Source organism: Hylobates moloch, unplaced genomic scaffold (genome assembly GCF_009828535.3).
Source record: "Hylobates moloch isolate HMO894 unplaced genomic scaffold, HMol_V3 SCAFFOLD_12, whole genome shotgun sequence".
NCBI classification, from domain to species: domain Eukaryota; kingdom Metazoa; phylum Chordata; class Mammalia; order Primates; family Hylobatidae; genus Hylobates; species Hylobates moloch.
This window is the reverse complement of record NW_026652287.1, coordinates 48,951,857-48,970,282: the sequence shown is the minus strand read 5'-3', so window position 1 is coordinate 48,970,282 and position 18,426 is coordinate 48,951,857. Positions and strand designations below refer to the sequence as shown.

At 45.0% G+C, this 18,426-nt stretch overlaps 1 protein-coding gene across 3 annotated transcripts in view; it reads left to right on the top strand.

Annotated features, from left to right (window-relative positions):
* The window catches only part of LOC116478629 (cytochrome P450 4F11), an 18,868-nt gene extending 648 nt beyond the window's left edge, over positions 1 to 18,220 (top strand). The window contains exons 2-12 of one of the 3 annotated variants that reach the window (XM_032170007.2): positions 2,046 to 2,190; positions 4,158 to 4,211; positions 4,302 to 4,429; positions 6,744 to 6,865; positions 7,544 to 7,814; positions 9,188 to 9,254; positions 9,452 to 9,581; positions 17,000 to 17,133; positions 17,229 to 17,293; positions 17,510 to 17,592; positions 17,989 to 18,220. In XM_032170007.2, the coding sequence (XP_032025898.1) occupies positions 2,046 to 2,190; positions 4,158 to 4,211; positions 4,302 to 4,429; positions 6,744 to 6,865; positions 7,544 to 7,814; positions 9,188 to 9,254; positions 9,452 to 9,581; positions 17,000 to 17,133; positions 17,229 to 17,293; positions 17,510 to 17,592; positions 17,989 to 18,166 (1,377 nt within the window). In that variant the 3' untranslated portion in view covers positions 18,167 to 18,220. The remainder of the gene's footprint in view (positions 1 to 2,045; positions 2,191 to 4,157; positions 4,212 to 4,301; positions 4,430 to 6,743; positions 6,866 to 7,543; positions 7,815 to 9,187; positions 9,255 to 9,451; positions 9,582 to 16,999; positions 17,134 to 17,228; positions 17,294 to 17,509; positions 17,593 to 17,988) is intronic. The other 2 variants (XM_032170008.2, XM_058425106.1) reach the window with 2 other exon arrangements.
* The last annotated feature ends 206 nt before the right edge of the window (positions 18,221 to 18,426 follow it).

The following is an 18,426-nucleotide window of genomic DNA, read 5'->3' as shown; positions in this document are numbered from 1 at the left end:
CATTCCTCTCCTCACTCACTCATTCCTCTGCTCACTCACTCATTCCTCTCCTCACTCACTCATTCCTCTCCTCACTCACTCATTCCTCTGATGTGCCATCCCAAGTCTTTCTCACCTCCCTGTCCTCCCACTCCAGCCTGCTTGGATCTTTGTCCTGCCTGTCTTCCCTGTGTTACTGCACCTCTGACGGGCTCCTGCACACAGCAAATATCTCCTGGCCTTTGCACCTTGTCCACTGCTGGACTTGAGGCCTCCTGAACCCACTGTCCAGGGACTACTCCCTGCCTGGCCCATTTGCTTGTGTCTGCCCATCTCTGTGCTGCTGCTTTCCCACAGGAATTAGCTCTGAGCCGCTTTCCATACGCAGGGACACAGCGGGGCCAGAAGAGAAGTGTGGGCAGTCTCCCGCTGCCTCCTTTTCTGGACGCACCTTCCTCCTGTCTTGTTCTTCCTCACTAACATGTCCCAGTCGGCCTTGTTACCCGCCTGAATAAAAGTTGGCCACTCTCTTCTCTTTTCAGAAGCTGTCCTTGACTCTGCAGACTTTCACCTCTGACTTAGACCTGCTCTCCCATTTGGGGGATGTGGCCTTGGTCTGTTCACTTGTAAATGGCAAGATTGATGGGTGTGTCCATGGGTGCAGTGGAGGGTGACTAGGACGCACTGGCAGAGAGCCTGGCCTGCAGGAGGTGCTTACTGTGGACAGTTTAGAGTCACTCCTCTACGCCTGGGGGCTGCTGAGAATGGAATGTCCCCAGAGTGGGAGGAACAGCAGCTGGTACGGACCAGCCGGGACGTGAAAGGGATGTAGGAACCAGCCTCAGGGACGTGTCCTGAGGCCACACTGCTGTCCACAAACCTCCTTCCATGGGGACTTTTCCATGTGGCCGTCCCCAGGTTGAAACCATTTCCAAGATAAGAAAACACATCCTCTTGAGCAGACAGCTTGCCTTCTCCCTCTGCTTTGGTATTTACTCTTGGATTATTTATTTATTTATTTATTTATTTATTTTTTATTTATTTTTGAGACAGAGTCTTGCTCTGTTGCCCAGGCTAGAGTGCAGTGGTGCGATCTCAGCTCACTGCAACCTCCGCCTCCCAGGTTCAAGTGATTCTCCTGCCTCAGCCTCCTGAGTACCTGGGACTACAGGTGTGAGCCACCATGCCTGGCTAATTTTTGTATTTTTAGTAGACACGGGGGTTTCGCTGTGTTGGTCAGGCTGGTCTCAAACACCTGACTTCAGGTGATCCACCCACCATGGCCTCCCAAAGTGCTGGGATTACAGGCGTGAGCCACCACGCCCGGCCATTATCTTTGGATCTTGGAGACAGCCCCAAGAGAGACAGAGCAGGGGTCAGCAGAGATTCTCTGCAGCTGTTCAGAATCCAGACATGCTGCTCAGGGCACAGGCTGCACCACATCTGGAGGCTGCGGGGGAACTTGCTGTGGCTCCTGGTGGAGAGGTGCATTACTCAGGGCTGTTTTTAGAAACTGAATTGGCAGGATATCTTCCCGCTTATATCTCATGCATGTATGAGACAGAGAGACAGAGACAGAGAAAGAGAGAGCATGAGAGAGAGAGAGTTTATTATGGGAACTGGAAAATGTGATGATGGAGGCCAAGAAATCCCATGATATGGCATCTGCAAGCCAGAAACCGGGGACACTGGTGTTGTAAATTCAGTCTGAGTCCCAAAAGGCCTGAGAACCTGGAGTTCTCATGTCCAAGGACAGGAGCAGATGGATGAGCCAGCTCCAGAAGACAGCGCAAATCTACCCTTTCCTCTGCCTCTTTGTTGTATCTGCACCATCAAAGGATTGGATGACACCCACCCCCACTGGGGAGGTGGATCATCCTTCCTCAGTTTACCTATTCAAATGAGAATCTCTTCTGGAAGTACACCGATGGACACATCCAGGAATAATGTTTTACCAGCATGTTTTATCTGGGCATCTCTTGGCTCAATCACATGGAATTCATGGTTAATTCAGGACACCTAGAATTAACCATCACAAGAGCTGACGGCCTCTGCCTTGCTTTCAGGTCACTCCCACGGAAGAGGGCATGAAGACACTCACCCAGCTAGTGGCCACATATCCCCAGGGCTTTAAGTTGTGGCTGGGTCCTACCTTCCCCCTCCTCATTTTATGCCACCCTGACATCATCCGGCCTGTCACCAGTGCCTCAGGTACCCGTGCAGAGCTTGTGGTGGTGGGGGCTGGGAAACATCCAAGGCCTTCTAGCCTCTCCCCTCCCTAAGCTTCTGTGTGGCCCCTGCAGGACCCAGGTTCCTCTTCCTGCTTCTCTCTCAGCCATGTTCCTCTTTCCTTCATGTATTCATGAACCCCCATGTCAGCATCTCCTCCCTCCACTGCCATCTCTCTCTGCCTTTGTGTTCTGGGCACCACTGGGACCCCAAGAAACCTCAATTTGGGGCCCTGCCCTCGAGGAAGCCCCATGCTTGAGGAAATGGATCTGGACAGAGACATCTCAAACTTCGTGGAGTCAGGAATTGGCAAGAAGGAGATGGGTGCGACAACTGGGAGAACAAGGTCTTTCCTGGGGGCAGATTGGAAGGCTTCCTGGAGGAGGAGTTGCTGGAAAAATGAGTAAAACGATTTTAAAGCAAGGGGAAGGGTGATGCTGTGGACATCATTAGTATCCAGGTCCCCCTGCCAGGCCTGGCATCAGCCTTGCCTGTCCCTAAGCCTACAGCACTAGGGAGATTTGAGGCTGGTGGAGAATCTGGGCTGCTATTTATGTGATGTTCAAGTCTGGTGAGTTTATCCCTTTTATCTCATCCTGTCACTCATCCACCCTATTCATGGCTCTCCTGCTCCAGGCCCCAGGAATCTCCAGTAGGAGATCCCACCCCAGTCTGGGGCCCTTTCTTTACCTCTGCTCATCCTGTGCTTGAATAGGCCAGGCTAAGCAGGGGCAGGGGAAGCATCCCACAGAATCTATGGCTGTAACCTCAGGATGCTGAGTGACTCTGGGCAGGTCCTCAGCTCTCTCTGGCTGCTGAAGTCTCTTTCAGTTGTGAGTGATGGAAACTCAAACCCATGTGGTCTAAGCAAATAAAGAGAATCAATGTGCTGTAAGTCTGGGGAGAGTGGTCTTCAGGTATAGTTGGATCCAGGTGTCAATCCACATCACTGGGAATCTGTCTCCTTCTCTCGATTTTACCATTCTCTGTCACTTTGCCTTTTCATATGGTGTCAACAATGAGTCTCAGAAGCCCAGCTCCAATCAGAAAGCCCACCTTTGTCCCAAGGGTGCCATAGATAGCCTATGTTTTCTACATTATATTTGATTGTATCTGGTATATGCTTCCACCTGGGATCATACAGAGAAGTCATCATGTGTGGGGCTCAGCTGTGGCTGAGGACATTTGGGGCATGTCAGAGCCTTTTTGGTTCTTGTCTGAGATATAGTGTGAGATTGTCTCTTTATTCTACTTCGAATGTCTTGGCCATGTTTGGTGCTTATCCAAGGTGTAGGACCCAGGGTCTCTTTGAGAACTGTCTGAGATATAATTTGAGTCTTAGTAGAGTTAGATCTTAGGGTAGATTTGAATTATGCCTGAGGAATAGGCTTGGTTACACCCGGGCCATATTTAGGACATTAGTGACATCATATTTAAATGCTATCTAGGACCCGTTATTGGGGTACACAGAGGTCATATCAGACCATCTCAGGCCCATGGCAGAGCATGTTGTATCGTTTAGGGTTTGTCATATGTGTTTTGGCCATGTCAGGGAATGTTCACAAATGTCAGGGCAATATTCCAGGTCCCAGATCCATTTCAGAAGATAGCAGAGAGTGCTGGGGGTAGGCAGAGTGCCCTAGGTCTCTGTGAAGGCATTCTGTAGAGTGTTGAGCTATGCTCAGGTGTTGCAGAACATGTTGGACCATGTAGGAGCTATGTCACCGTGTACTGGGGCATGCTGTGTTATTGCTCTACTCTGTTGCTGCAGCCTGGTCTGGTCTCTCCTTCCTCCACCATCCTCCCTTCTTCCTCTGCCTTTGGCCTTCTTCCTGCTATGCTGGGTGGGAAGAGTGGAAGTGCACACCCCTGGCTGGGAGCATTCCTCCATACCCAAAGCCCTTCTCTTACCCCTCTCCATGGCGCCTGATGGTCCTCAATCATGTCAGCTGCTGTCGCACCCAAGGATATGCTTTTCTATGGCTTCCTGAAGCCCTGGCTGGGTGAGTAATTGAGGTGAATGGGGTTGGGGAGATCCTTTAGGGATAAGGGAGGGTGCTGCCCTTGACCACTGTTCTTGGTTGCCCTGCCAGGGGATGGGCTCCTGCTGAGTGGTGGTGACAAGTGGAGCCGCCACCGTCGAATGTTAACGCCTGCCTTCCATTTCAACATCCTGAAGCCTTATATGAAGATTTTCAACAATAGTGTGAACATCATGCACGTGAGTCCCTTGAACTCTGGGTCCCAGCTGGAGCCTTGGGGCAGAGGGATCACAGGCATATCTGGTCTGGAATTTTGGTTGTGCTTTGGGGCCAGTGCTCTTCCTCTCTGAGCCTTGGTTTCCTTATCTGTAAAATGGGAATAATAATCTCTACTTAAAAGGTGGTAATGGATTCATGTCCCCAGCAGATAGTAGGTCTCAGAAGGTGTGAGTTTCCATGTTTCTCTCACAGAAATCCTTCAAACTCAAGAGAGTAAAGATGAAGATTGCATAGTAGCAATTGCTGAGTACAAACTGCCTCAAAACTCATTGGTTTAGAGCAATAAGGGTTTATGATACTTAACAAGCGTGTGAGACAGTTGGCTGGTTCTTCTGCATGTGAATGGGATCACTCTTGGTACATGAACAGCTGTGGGTCATGTGGGCAGCTTTGCTGATCCTGGCTCAGTTTATTCACATGTTTGTTTGGGGCTTTACTAGCTTTAGGCTGACCTGGGATGGCTTCAGCTAGGACACCTGGACTTTTCTCCATGTGTTTCTCTGCCTCCAGGAGGCACCCTGCTGTTCACATGGCACAGACTGGATTCTGAGAGACTGCCAGGAGACTGCAATGTCTCTGACATTTTCTCTGCAATGTTTCAAAGTTCAACCAGGCTTAGGTCAGCACAGACTCAAAGGGTCATAAAACAGTCTCCATCTCTTAATAGAAGTTGCTGGAAATCACAGTGCAAAGGGAGAAGTGAAGAATTGGGAATTGGGATTTTGTGAAGTGCTTAGGATGTTTTTCTTAATTGCAAGCTGATAAGCTAGCTTTGTTAATACTTCATGGATTCTGCAAGGAGATACGAAAGTCCTGGGTCAGAGACAAACAGCGATTTATTACTCATGGCATAGCAAGCAGCATGTTCTTGGTTTGCATAATTTCTCCAAACCACCCAAATCCCATGGGGTGCCACAGAGAGGTTTCAGTAGTTGCCTGCTCATGCAGTACATTGCATGGAAGGAAAGGAGCACTAGGCTTAGGGAATCTGCTTTCTTTCTTTTTTTTTTTTCTAGAGTCTCGCTCTGTCGCTCAGGCTGGAGTGCAGTGGCGTGATCTCCTCTCACTGCAAGCTCCACCTCCTGGGTTCACGTTATTGTCCTGCCTCAGCCTCCTGAGTAGCTGGGACTATAGGCGCCCATCACCATGCCCGTCTAATTTTTTGTATTTTTAGTAGAGACGGGGTTTCACCATGTTAGCTGGGATGGTCTCGATCTCCTGACCTCGTGATCCACTCGCCTTGGCCTCCCAAAGTGTTGGAATTACAGGCGTGAGCCACCGTGCCTGGCCGGGAATCTGCTTTTTTAGCAAGCAGAAGCAAGCCTGATATGTGTCCAGGAGCAGTCATTGCCTTATCTCTCAATGTTGTTCTCTGCAAACACAATTCTGAGAAATGGCCCAAACAACTACAGGGTGTGTGTGTGTACATATATGTATATATATATATGTGTGTGTGTATACACACACACACACACACGTTTGCTTTAAGTTCTGGGATACATGTGCAGAACGTGCAGGTTTGTTACGTAGGTATAAATGTGTCATGGTGGTTTGCTGCACCCACCAACCCGTCATCCAGGTTTTAAGCCCCACATGCACTAGGTATTTGTCCTTATGCTTTCCCTCCCCTTGTCCCCAAACCCCTGACAGGACCCAGTGTGTAATGTTCCCCTCCCACAATAGGGATATTTTTGAAATGAATTTATAACAATGGAGATGAGTAAAACCAACATTTACTGAGCACTCACCATATCCCAGAAACAGTACCATTTGCCAATTCCATGATACATATTTTGTAATTTAATTTTAATAACCCTGTGAGGTTTTGGTTGGTTTTGCCCTATTGCAGACTATGAAACCGAGGTCCAGAGAGATTAGGGAGCTTGCCAAAGTTCAACCAGACAGTAAGTGAGCTAGGAGCGGTGGAGCAGTGATTCTGTCCTGGTTTATCTGGCCCCAAAGCATGTTGTCCTAACTGTTACTGAAGATTTGATAGATGGGACCTACGGGAGTGCAGGAGGTTGACCAAGAGCACACAGACCATAGGAGGCTGAACTGGGACTTGAACCCAGGTCTCTCGACTCCTAGCCATGAGTCTTTATCTCCTAATAGTAACAGTTTCCGCTTCTATCCCAGGCTGGTCCTTTCTGGGGATGGGTACCTAGGGCAGAGGACCAGGAGGATGATTGCGGGGAGTCCATCTTGATGTTTGGGTCTGGGAAGGTGCTCCCAGGAGGCAGTTCCCAGCTTTGGCTCTGTTTTTTCTCTGGCCAGGACAAGTGGCAGCGCCTGGCCTCAGAGGGCAGCGCCAGACTGGACATGTTTGAACACATCAGCCTCATGACCTTGGACAGTCTGCAGAAATGCGTCTTCAGCTTTGAAAGCAATTGTCAGGAGTGAGTCCTTTCCTAGGACCTGAGAACTTGGGCCTCGAACCCAAGGGAGTAGGTTGGAAAAGGATGGCTGACCGGGGTTACCAGAAGTGCCTTTCTGAAGGCACTTTCTGTGTGTCATAGCTGGGCTTTGAAGGATGGGGAAGGGGAGAGAGACAGTAGACATGAGGTTGTGGAAGTAGACAGGGGATAGATTTCAGGACATTGAAAATCAGGAAAAGTGGCATGAACTTTATCAGGAAGTTCCCAGGAATCTTTTGATGGGGGTTGGGCCGATGACAGATGTAGTCACAGCTGAGCTCTGTGGAGGTCTGCCTGTCATGTAGACGCTACATGGAGCAGACTTTGAATGCAAGTTGGTTATGGTGGGGGCTGGGTCAGAAAGAGCTGGAAGACAGTGAGGTCTGAGTTTTGTGAACAGTTTTTGGAAGGAAAAGAGTCCAGGCTGGATACTGGGTGGGAGAGACAGGAGAGAAGCATGGTGTCCAGGCTATGTTCTGGGTACCTGGGTGCATGGAGGCAGCTCTCAGAGATGGGATGCCTCAGAGAAGACAGTTTGGAGAGTCAAGTCTCCTGGCTGTTTCTGGATACTCAATTTCCTGATAGGCAGTAGCTTCTAGCTGCTGGTGAGAGGTGCTCCTGGGACTTTGCATATATTAAGTTGTTACCTCCTGCATGCAGGAAGCCCAGTGAATATATTGCCGCCATCTTGGAGCTCAGTGCCTTTGTAGAAAAGAGAAACCAGCAGATTCTCTTGCACACGGACTTCCTGTATTATCTCACTCCTGATGGGCAGCGCTTCCGCAGGGCCTGCCACCTGGTGCACGACTTCACAGATGCCGTCATCCAGGAGCGGCGCCGCACCCTCCCCACTCAGGGTATTGATGATTTCCTCAAGAACAAGGCAAAGTCCAAGACTTTAGACTTCATTGATGTGCTTCTGCTGAGCAAGGTAGGCTTCTCTGGAATGTGAATTCAAGAAATAGAGTGGAGATTTATGCCTCTGTCAAATGAAAGAACTTGGACTTGATCCAAAGAGCACTGGGAGCCATGGAACATGCTTGAAAAAGACAGGTCAGAGAAAGATTTGAGAGATGACTCTGTGGAATTCAGCTGGCAGGGGACTGCTAAGTTTGAAATAGTGAGGAGCCTGAGATTTTACTCTACTTACATGTCAGCAAGTTAGGCTGACACATTTTTATGCATATCTATATGTCTATGTCTGTATCTATGATGACAGATGCACCAAACCCCTGGATCACACAGCAGCCTATTCATCATTCACAGCAATAGCAGCAACCAGAGTAGGATTGTAGATCTGGCTCTCCATTCCCATATTCCTTCTAGGGTAACACAATGTTTTTACCTGTAAATACGCCAGAATGCACTGCAGAGAGGGGCTCCACAGTATACATCTTGGGGCTTATATAGGATAGCTAGCACATCTGCCCCTTCTTCCTTCTAGGGCGAGAGTGGAAATGAGAGAGAGAGAGAGAGAGAGAGAGAGAGAAAGAGGATGTTTGCTTTGTTCTGGAATAAAAACTACTCCTTTCCAGTGAGATCGCCATGCCTGTAGGTTTATAGGTTTATAACCCAGATGCCTTCTGGAAAGATAAGAAGGACTCTCTGAGTTTATCACTCTAGAATGTGAGCAAATACATTCAGAGTAATACTTCATTTCTTTCTTTCTTTTTTTTGAGACAGAGTTTCACTCTTGTTGCCCAGGCTGGAGTGCAATGGTATGATCTTGGCTCACCGCAACCTCTGCATCCCGGGTTCAAGCGATTCTCCTGCCTCAGCCTCCTGAATAGCTGGGATTATAGGCGTGCAACATCATGCCAAGCTAATTTTATTTTTTTTTTAAGTAGGGACGGGGTTTCTCCATGTTGGTCAGGCTGGTTGCGAACTCCCGACCTCAGGTGACCCACCTGCCTCGGCCTTCCAAAGTGTTGGGATTACAGGTGTGAGCCATTATGCCCAGCCAATACGTAATTTCTAACCTCCAAGCAATATTGCCATTGAAATATGCTGTAACCCAGGTTGCCAGTAATGCTTTACTCCAAAAGTCCTCATTATTCAGAAACAAGAAAATATCCATAGGTCATTGACTCTTCCCAGCAGGGCCAAATAGGAGGCGAAGAGGCCAGTGGGGAAGCCTGTGGGTGGTGGGCTCTGATGGTGGTGACCAAGAGACTTCTAGGAGTGCATGATGGGCTTGGGTTTCTGGAAGGAGGATGGATCTTCAGAAATTGTCTTAGGTTTGACTCAAGAGCCTTCAGAACTGGTGTGATTTGGGGCAGGGATATTGTCTTGCCTTCTCTCCAGGATGAAGATGGGAAGGAATTGTCTGATGAGGACATAAGAGCAGAAGCTGACACCTTCATGTTTGAGGGTGAGGGTCTCAGCGTGGGACTACAGTGGGGACAGGGGCCTCTCCATCCCAGGGACATAGTGGGTGGACCCTGGATCACTTCATTCTGCCCATCCTCCCCCTCCCTACATTCTCCTGAGGGCCTCAAAGTTCGGGTGCTCTCTACCCTCTGGTGCTGAAGCAGCCCAGAAACCCAGTTCTGCTTGGCTGCCCCTCAGGCCATGACACTACAGCCAGTGGTCTCTCCTGGGTCCTATACCACCTTGCAAAGCACCCAGAATACCAGGAACGGTGCCGGCAAGAAGTGCAAGAGCTTCTGAAGGACCGTGAACCTATAGAGATTGAATGGTGAGTGCGGGTGCTGGCCTGTTCCTGATCTTTTGTCATTGGTTCTGCTCCTTAGGTGGGCGGAGGGAGGGAGTTTTTTTTGTCAATTCTTCTATTATCGCTTAGAGGGAACCGGTGCAAATCTCAGAGGCAGGGCTTAATACACAGCCTAGCCAGCAGGGGATGGTTTGCAGGTTTTTGGGACCTGGGCTGCTGGGAGAATCGGTGACAGCATGTGAAGGCAGATGATGCTACTTAGCATGTGTTCAGCAAATGAATTTCTCCTCCACCTCCTCTTTTCACTGAATTATCATGTTTTTTCAAACATCTTCACTTTCTGAATGTTTGCTCTTCCGTACCCTAATTTCAATCCTGTTGTACAGTCCAGGGATTTAGAAGGGAGACCTGAGGGTAAAAGTCATTCACTCCTATCCGGAACACCTGCATTGTTCATCCATCCAGTCTTCATTCAGCAAACGCTCCCACACTGCATTCCTATCCCCAGTTTTGTATCTAGCACCTTTTGGTGCTCTGGAGACACTTGGAAGGATCCAGCCCTGCGATCTGTTTTCCAGGTGCTCCCAGCCTGGTTGGGGAACAGTCCCAGTACAGGAAACTCCCAGCCCACATGGGCAGGGATGAGGTTGAGAACAAGAGAAGCATGACTGGGGGTACAGAAAGTGTCTCACCTGGGAATGGTGGCTGGCACCTGTAATCCCAGCCACTCAGGAGGCTGAGGTAGGAGGATCACTTGAGGCCAGTACTTCAAGATAAGCCTGGACAACATAGTGAGAATTTTTCTCTAAAAGACATGAATAGATGAAAATAAAAGTGAGGTGCCTCAGTTGAGATCCTTAATAATGATAAGTAGATATTTGGATGCAGTAGGGCTCTAGGTCAAGAAGACAGCCTAGGCAAAGGTCGAGGGAGGAGAGAGGGAGGGGGGGGGAGAGAGAGAGAGGGAGAGAGACCAAGAGCAAGAGAAACAGAGAGAGAGAAGAGAAGGAAAAGAGGTAAAGAGAGAAGTGGCTTGTGTGCAGGGGGAGGGAGAAGGTCATAAAAAGAGAATGGAGAGAGAAGGAAAGCGAGAGAGAAAGAAAGAGGAGGGAAGACAGAAAGAAACAAGAGAGATGAATAGAGAGGGAGAAACTGAGTCATGATGAGATGATGAACCTGGAGATGGCAGCAGAGCCTGGGTGTGGAATACATGGAAAAAAAGTCAAGAACTTCAATTTTAACTCAAGGGTAATGGGAAGGGACAGGTAGCAGAACAATCTTTTTAGGGCTAGTGTAGGGGGCATACTGGAGAGGACCAGTTGTAGAAGGAAGTCCCAGGGAAGGACATTCTGAGGTCTGAGCCAGGCCAGGAGCTGGGAATGGAGAGGAGACATTGAGCTGGACAGGCCTTTTGAAGGTAGCGCCCTTACATCCAAGCCTTTGCTCAGCACAGAGTCCTGTAAGGTGGAGAAACATTTTTATGCTTTTAAAACCAAGATTTCAAGCAAAATTACACATTGTTAAAAAAAGTGTCCAAAAATTTTGATAAAAAATAAGCTTCCTTCTTAAGCCTCACACTCCTCACTCTGGCAGTTTCCATCATCAATGCTTTTCTGTGTGTCCCTCTAGAAAACGGCTACCCTGATGCCCACTGTATAAGAACACACACTCTCTTTTTCTACATGAGTAGGAGTACATAAAATAGACACAGGTCTGCACACTAACAATATATCTTTAAGATCTTCTGTTTTTCTCAAAATATGAGTTTTGGAAAATGAGTTTTTCAATTTGTCTTTATTTTTAATTGACAAAGTTTGATTATATATGTTTATGGGGTACACTGTGATGTTATGATGTACACAATGCAGAATGATTAAATCAACCTGATGGTCATATCCATTACCTCATATACTTATTATTTTAGCAGTGCGAACATTTGAAATTTTCTCTTTTAGCCGTTTTGGAAAACATGACGTATTATTATTAACTGTAGTCACCATGCATATAATAGATCTCAGAACTTATTCTTTCTGTCTAATGGAAACTTGTACCCTTTGACCAACATCTACCTGTTCCTTCTTCCTCCCTCCTCTGGCAACCACCATTTTCTTCTGTTTCTGTGATTTCTACGTTACCTATTTTAGCTCTCACAGATAATTGAGATCACTTGCTATTTGTCTTCTTGTGCCTGGCTTATTTCACTCAGCATAATGTCCTCCAGAATCATCCATATTGTCACCAACGACAGGATTCTTTTCATTTTAAAGGCTGAATACCATTCTATTTTGCATTTATACATGGAAAATGAGTGTTGACTTACGAAAACAATGATGAGAACAGATTCTTCTTGGACTCAATGAGACATTACAGATAAGACAGAGTTTAACCTTGACATTCCCATGACCCCACCTAATATCCTCCCTTTCCCTAAAGAGGTCTCCTGAGACATCAATTTGTCATCTAACTGTCTGCTTATCTATCTATCTATCTATCTATCTATCTATCTATCTATCTATCTATCTAATCTATCTGTCTATCTATCATCTATCTATCTATACATTTGTCCATCCGTGCATCCATCCATCCATCCATCCATCCATCCATCCATCCATCCATCCTTTATCTTAGGTATTCATCCTTCTTGTCTATCTATCTATCCATCCATCGATCTATCTCTATCATCTATTTCCATATATATGCTATGTATTTTATTGATATAAATAGGAGTCAATGAAATATATACATATTTATATATTTTAATACATATTACATTTATTAATATATTTATTTAATTTAATAATCAGGAGTCAATGAAATGTATATATTTATATACATAGAAATATATATTTCCATATATATACTATATACTTATATATAGTATGTATATACTACTCTATATATAGAGTAGTATATACATACACACTATACTATATATATTCCTAATTATTAAATAATAATATGTTATTAATATGTTTATTTAATTTAATAATTAGGAGTCAATGAAATGTATATATTTCCATATACATAGAAATATATATTTCGTATATATATATACACTATGTATTTTGCCCTTTGCTATTTACATATATGCATTTTGTGGCTTATTTTTGCCACTCAACAGTGTTTTTTTTTTTAAACAACAGCTGTTTTTTTTTTTAGTATGGCATAACATTCCATATTTTATTCGTTTCACACCTTTGTTGAAAGCACTTGTGTGTCTTTCCAATTATTGTAGATATGGCCAATTTGCCTTCCAGAATCTCTGTACTGATTTAGCTTCCAGCCTGCATTGTGTGACACAGCTAGTGACCTATTTCCTCCTTTTTTGTAGCTGCATTGTATTCTATGGTACTAGTGTTCTGTTGTGTGGATGTTTATCTAAACCTCTTTCCATCAATGTATATTTAGCTTGTTTCAGACTTTTGCTAAATTAAACCTGTTGCAGTCAGCATGTGTGTATAGTGACCATTGCTTATTTGTGTGAATATCTCTGCAGGACAAATTCCCAAAAGTGCAATTGCAGAATCAAAGGCCGTTTTACTCTACAATTTTAATAATAATAAAAAATCTATTCCTATTAGCTGAGTTTGATGGCAGCTTTCCCATAACTTCGCCAAGAGTATTACATTATTATTATTTTTTTCAACTTTTATTTTAAGTTTCGGGCTATGCAGATTGATTACATAGGTAAACGTGTGCCATGGTGGTTTGCTGCACCTATCAACCCATCGCCTTGGTATTAAGCCCAGCATCCATTAGCTATTCTTCCTGATGCTCTCACTTCCCCAACCCCTCCCTGTGACAGGCCCCAGAGTGTGTTTTTCCCCACCATGTGTCCATACGTTTTCTTTGTTCAGCTCCCACTTGTAAGTGAGGACATGTGGTGCTTGGTTTTCTGTTCCTGCATTAGTTTGCTGAGAATAACGGCTTCCAGCACCATCCATGTTCCTTGCAAAGGACATGATCTTGTTCATTTTTATGGCTGCATAGTATTCCATGGTGTATATGAACCACATTTTCTTTATCTGGATTATCATTGATGGGCATTTGGGTTGATTCCATGTCTTCACTATTCTGAATAGTGCTGCAATGAATATATGCATGCATGTATCTTTATAACAGAATGATTTATATTCATTTGGATCTATACCCAGTAATGGGATTTCTGGGTCAAATGGTATTTCTGCCCCTAGATCTTTGAGGACTTGCCACACTAAATTTTTGTCAGTCTGCGTATTTCTTCTTTTAGTGAACGTTTCCTTAAATAAGAGTGGGATAGAACATCTCTTGCCATTTTTTTTCTTTTTATGGAAGAGATCATCTTACACTGCTGTTTTCCTTTGGGTTATTTTCCCATATTTACTTATGAGACTATGTATTAAAATAAATCTTTTTTTCTGTCTTTTGTTGCCTTTTGACTTCTTGGGGACACTTTTGGTTAGTTTATATGAAGCCAATTTTGTCCGCATTTTCTTTTGTAGCTGTACTATCCATCCATTTCCCAGGGTTTTGTGGGGATTCCTTTACCAGATTTGGGTTTTCACTTATGCACATATCTGTCTCTGAGTTCCTTATTCTGTTCTTTGGTCTGTTTTTCTGTTCTTGCAGCTTTGCCAAGCTACATTTATTACTGTAACTCAGTAATAGGTCTTAATATCTGGTAGAGTGACTTTCTCTTCTGTTTTTATTTCAATAATTTGGGGGTGGGGTACAGCTGGTTTTTGGTTACATGGATGAGTGCACCTGTCTCCTAAGCAGTGTACACTGCACCCAATATGTAACCTTTTATCCCTGGCCTCCCTCCCAGTCTCCCTCCCTGAGTCCCCAAAGTCCATTATATCACTCTGTATATTTTTGCATCCTGATAGCATAGCTTCCACTTATAAGTGAGACTATATGATTTTTTTTTTTTTGAGACGGAGTCTTGCTCTGTCGCCCAGGCTGGAGTGCAGCGGCATGATCTCGGCTCACTGAAAGCTCCGCCTCCCGAGTTCACCCCATTCTCCTGCCTCAGCCTCCCAAGTAGCCGGGACTACAGGTGCCTGCCACCACGCCCGGCTAATTTTTTGTATTTTTTAGTAGAGATGGGGTTTCACCGTGTTAGCCAGGTGAAAGGAGGGTCAGGATGGTCTTGATCTCCTGACCTTGTGATCCACCTACCTCGGCCTGATATTTGGTTTTTTATTCTTGAGTTACTTCACTTAGAATGATGGTCTCCAGCTCCATCCAAGTTGTTGCAAAAGACATTATTTCATTCCTTTTAATGGCTGAGTAGTATTCTATGGTGTATATATGCCACATTTTCTTTATCCACTCTTTTGTCAGTGGGCACTTAGATTCGTTCCATATCCCTGCAATTGTGAATTGTGCTACTATAAGCATGCGTGTGCATGTGTCTTTTTCATATAATGACTTCTTTTCCTTTGGATAGATACCTAGTAGTGAGATTGTTGGATGGAATAGTAGATCTACGTTTAGTTTTCTAAGGAATCTCCTTACTGCTTTCCACAGAGGTTGTACTAATTTACATTTGCAGCAGCAATGTAAAAGTGTTCCCTTTTCACCATATCCACACCAAAATCTATTGTTTTTTGACTTTTTAATTATGGTTATTCTTGCAGAAGTAGGGGGTATCTCATTGTGGTTTTAATTTGTATTTCCCTGATGATTACTGATGAGCATTTTTAAATATGTTTGTTCACTGTTTGTACATTTTCTTTTGAGAAATGCCTATTCATGTCTTTGCCTACTTTTTGATGGGGTTATTTGGTTTTTTGCTTGCTGATTTGTTTGAGTTCCTTGTAGATTCTTGATACCAGTCCCTTGTCAGATGCATAATTTGCAAATATTTTCTTCCACTATGTGGGTTGCCTGTTTACTCTGCTGATTGTTTCTTTTGTTGTGCAGAAGCTTTTTAGTTTAATTAGGACCGATTTCTTTATTTTTGTTTTTGTTGCATTTGCTTTTGAGGTCTTAGTCATGCATTCTTTGCCTAAGCAGACTTCCTCTTCTCTAATATTTTATTTTCAGATTGACCTAGCCCTTCATGATTTTTTTCTTCCCAAAAAAGTTTAGAGTAAGTTCATCAGGTTCATAAAAATTAGATAGATTATCATTTGCACTGAATATATTCTCTTGTTTGACATGAAATATGATTGATATGTGTGAAAACAGGTAACATCATAATATTGACACATAGTTTGTCATAGTAAAATGGTTATTAATGTATTCAAATAATATTTAAGCTTTTAATAGAGCTTAAAATATTTGCTTAGATATCATATGCATGTTTTGTTAAATCAATCCTTACATATTTTGTTGCTATGGTGAAATGTATCTTTTATTCAGATAGAGGGAAATGTATAAATTCATTTGAAATACAGAGACTTTATGTCTCTTGTTAAAATTTAATTCAGATATTTTATATTATTATCATTATTATTAATATCTTATCTTTTATCTTTTTCCAGATGCTTGTTATTTTCCTGGAAAAAAATCAACTCAATCTGGTTGCCATGCCTTATAATGAGACAATGTTTAGATTACTCAAGTATATACTTGTTTTTTAAAGGCTGTTAAAAGCTCTAGAAGAAACCATGGGAGAATTATTTTATAGCTTCAGAGTATGGATAACCCTATTTTGATACAAATCCCAGGAGCTACACAAGACAGACATACTGTTAAATGAGAAAAGATATGGAATATGTGTATAGTATATGATGTACTCATATTTTTAAGATACTAAAAATTAGCTCTAGAAAGATACATAAAAATAATAATAGCTTAGGCAACCTGTGAGGAGAAGAAGCAGGTGACTTTGGGCCATAGGGGTAGAGGATGTTTTGTAGAGCCACTTAAGTGTACAATGTATTAAAATTTTAAACAGCCACAGAAAAAGAAGAAAGATTAAGCAAACAATTCAGCTCCCTTACTGGGTCTTAAATGTTTATAAATTTTTTCCAGTGAAGTGTTCTGTTTTTCTAAGTATAAAATCACCATCTGCCACCGCCACATTTCAAATTGCATTCCTCTCTTTTTTTTCCCCTTGTCTAATTGCATTTGCTACTATCTCTAATACAATGATGAATAAGAGCAAAACACTGGATCTGGGTATTTTGTTTCTTATTCACTTGCATTTTGTGTTTGCTTCCTTGCCATAAAGGATATTTACTTTTATGCCAATATGTTAACCTTTTTAATAGCTGGCTTCAGAGTGTTGTGTTTTCCTCAGAATAATCTTTAAAAAATCGGCACCATTTTTTTTCTGGTACTTTTCTAATTCTCTGCTTTTCTACTTTTTTTCTGCTTTTTAAATTCTCCAGTATTTCATCCATGTGGAATTTATTTTGTGATGGGGGAAAAAGTCTCACTTGGAAACAGAGAAGCTGGAGAATTGTGTCTTTGTTCCCTTGATAATGATTGGGTCTGGGGTGTTTTCTTAGGGATGACTTGGCCCAGCTGCCCTTCCTGACCATGTGCATTAAGGAGAGCCTGCGGTTGCATCCCCCAGTCCCTGCCATCTCCCGATGTTGCACCCAGGACATTGTGCTCCCAGAAGGCCGGGTCATCCCCAAAGGTGCTCACAGCCTCAGGGGGAGGAGCCTCCTGGGTAGCAAGAGGGGTCTCTCAGGCAGGGGGGCCTTGTCCTGACTGCCCTCTTCTCTCCCACAGGCATTGTCTGCCTCATCAGTATTATCGGGATCCATTACAACCCAACTGTGTGGCCAGACCCTGAGGTACTGCCTCCCTCACCCCACCCTTTTTGGAGTCCATTCCAAGTTTCCTAGAGGAGGTGACAGGGTTTTGGCCAGGAAAAAATCCAACATCACCTCCCCTCAATGGAGACACATCTGCCAAAATGTCTCTCCAAGGATGGTGGTCTTGGAGACAACTGGGAGACCCCACCCAACTGGGAGACCCCTCCCAGCAAGCCTTCTTGGTCTCATCTGCAGGTCTACGACCCTTTCCGTTTCGACCAAGAGAACATCAAGGAGAGGTCACCTCTGGCTTTTATTCCCTTCTCGGCAGGGCCCAGGTAAGGGTGGCCTGTGTCTGAGGCAGAGATGGCATGATGGGTGCAGGGGTCCAAAAAGGGGGAAGTTACAGATGGTCGCAGTTCCAGCTCTCCTTCCCTCCCTTCCTTAGGAGTTCATGGGCAACTGTTCACAGGATGAGGTTGGGAAGGTCTTAGAGGGGTCTGCGGTGTGCACAGAGTCCCCTCCTTCATCTGTTGATCTCAACTGGGGGTAGGAGCCTGGGCCAGGTTTGGGGGATATGCAAGCACACATGGGAGTCCTATGGACACTTTGCCCCTCTTTCTGCCCCTCAAGCCGATCTGGGTGCGAGTCGGGGTCCCAGGCCAGGTTCTAAGCATGATGGGGCTGGGATGGGGGTCATGGACACAGTCAGATTCCCTCACTTTCGCCCCCAGAAACTGCATCGGGCAGGCGTTCGCCATGGCTGAGATGAAGGTGGTCCTGGCGCTCACGCTGCTGCGCTTCCGCATCCTGCCGACCCACACTGAACCCCGCAGGAAGCCGGAGCTGATATTGCGCGCAGAGGGTGGACTTTGGCTGCGGGTGGAGCCCCTGGGCGCGAACTCACAGTGACTGTCCGACCCACCCACCCACCCACCTTTGTAGAGTCCCAGGAATAAAACTATGCTGACACTTCCGCTTGAGCCTCGTTGACAGCCAGCATGGGGCTCCTGGGGACTGGTGGGATCTGAGAAAGGGAGGTGAGTGGGTGGAGGCAGGGTGGTGTCTCTGAACCCAAAACCCTGACGGCCTCTCTGGCTGAGCACAGGGCACCTAGGCCCTTAGTGGGTTCTCCCAGAGCCCAAGTAAAAACTTTATCCTGTGGGCAGTAG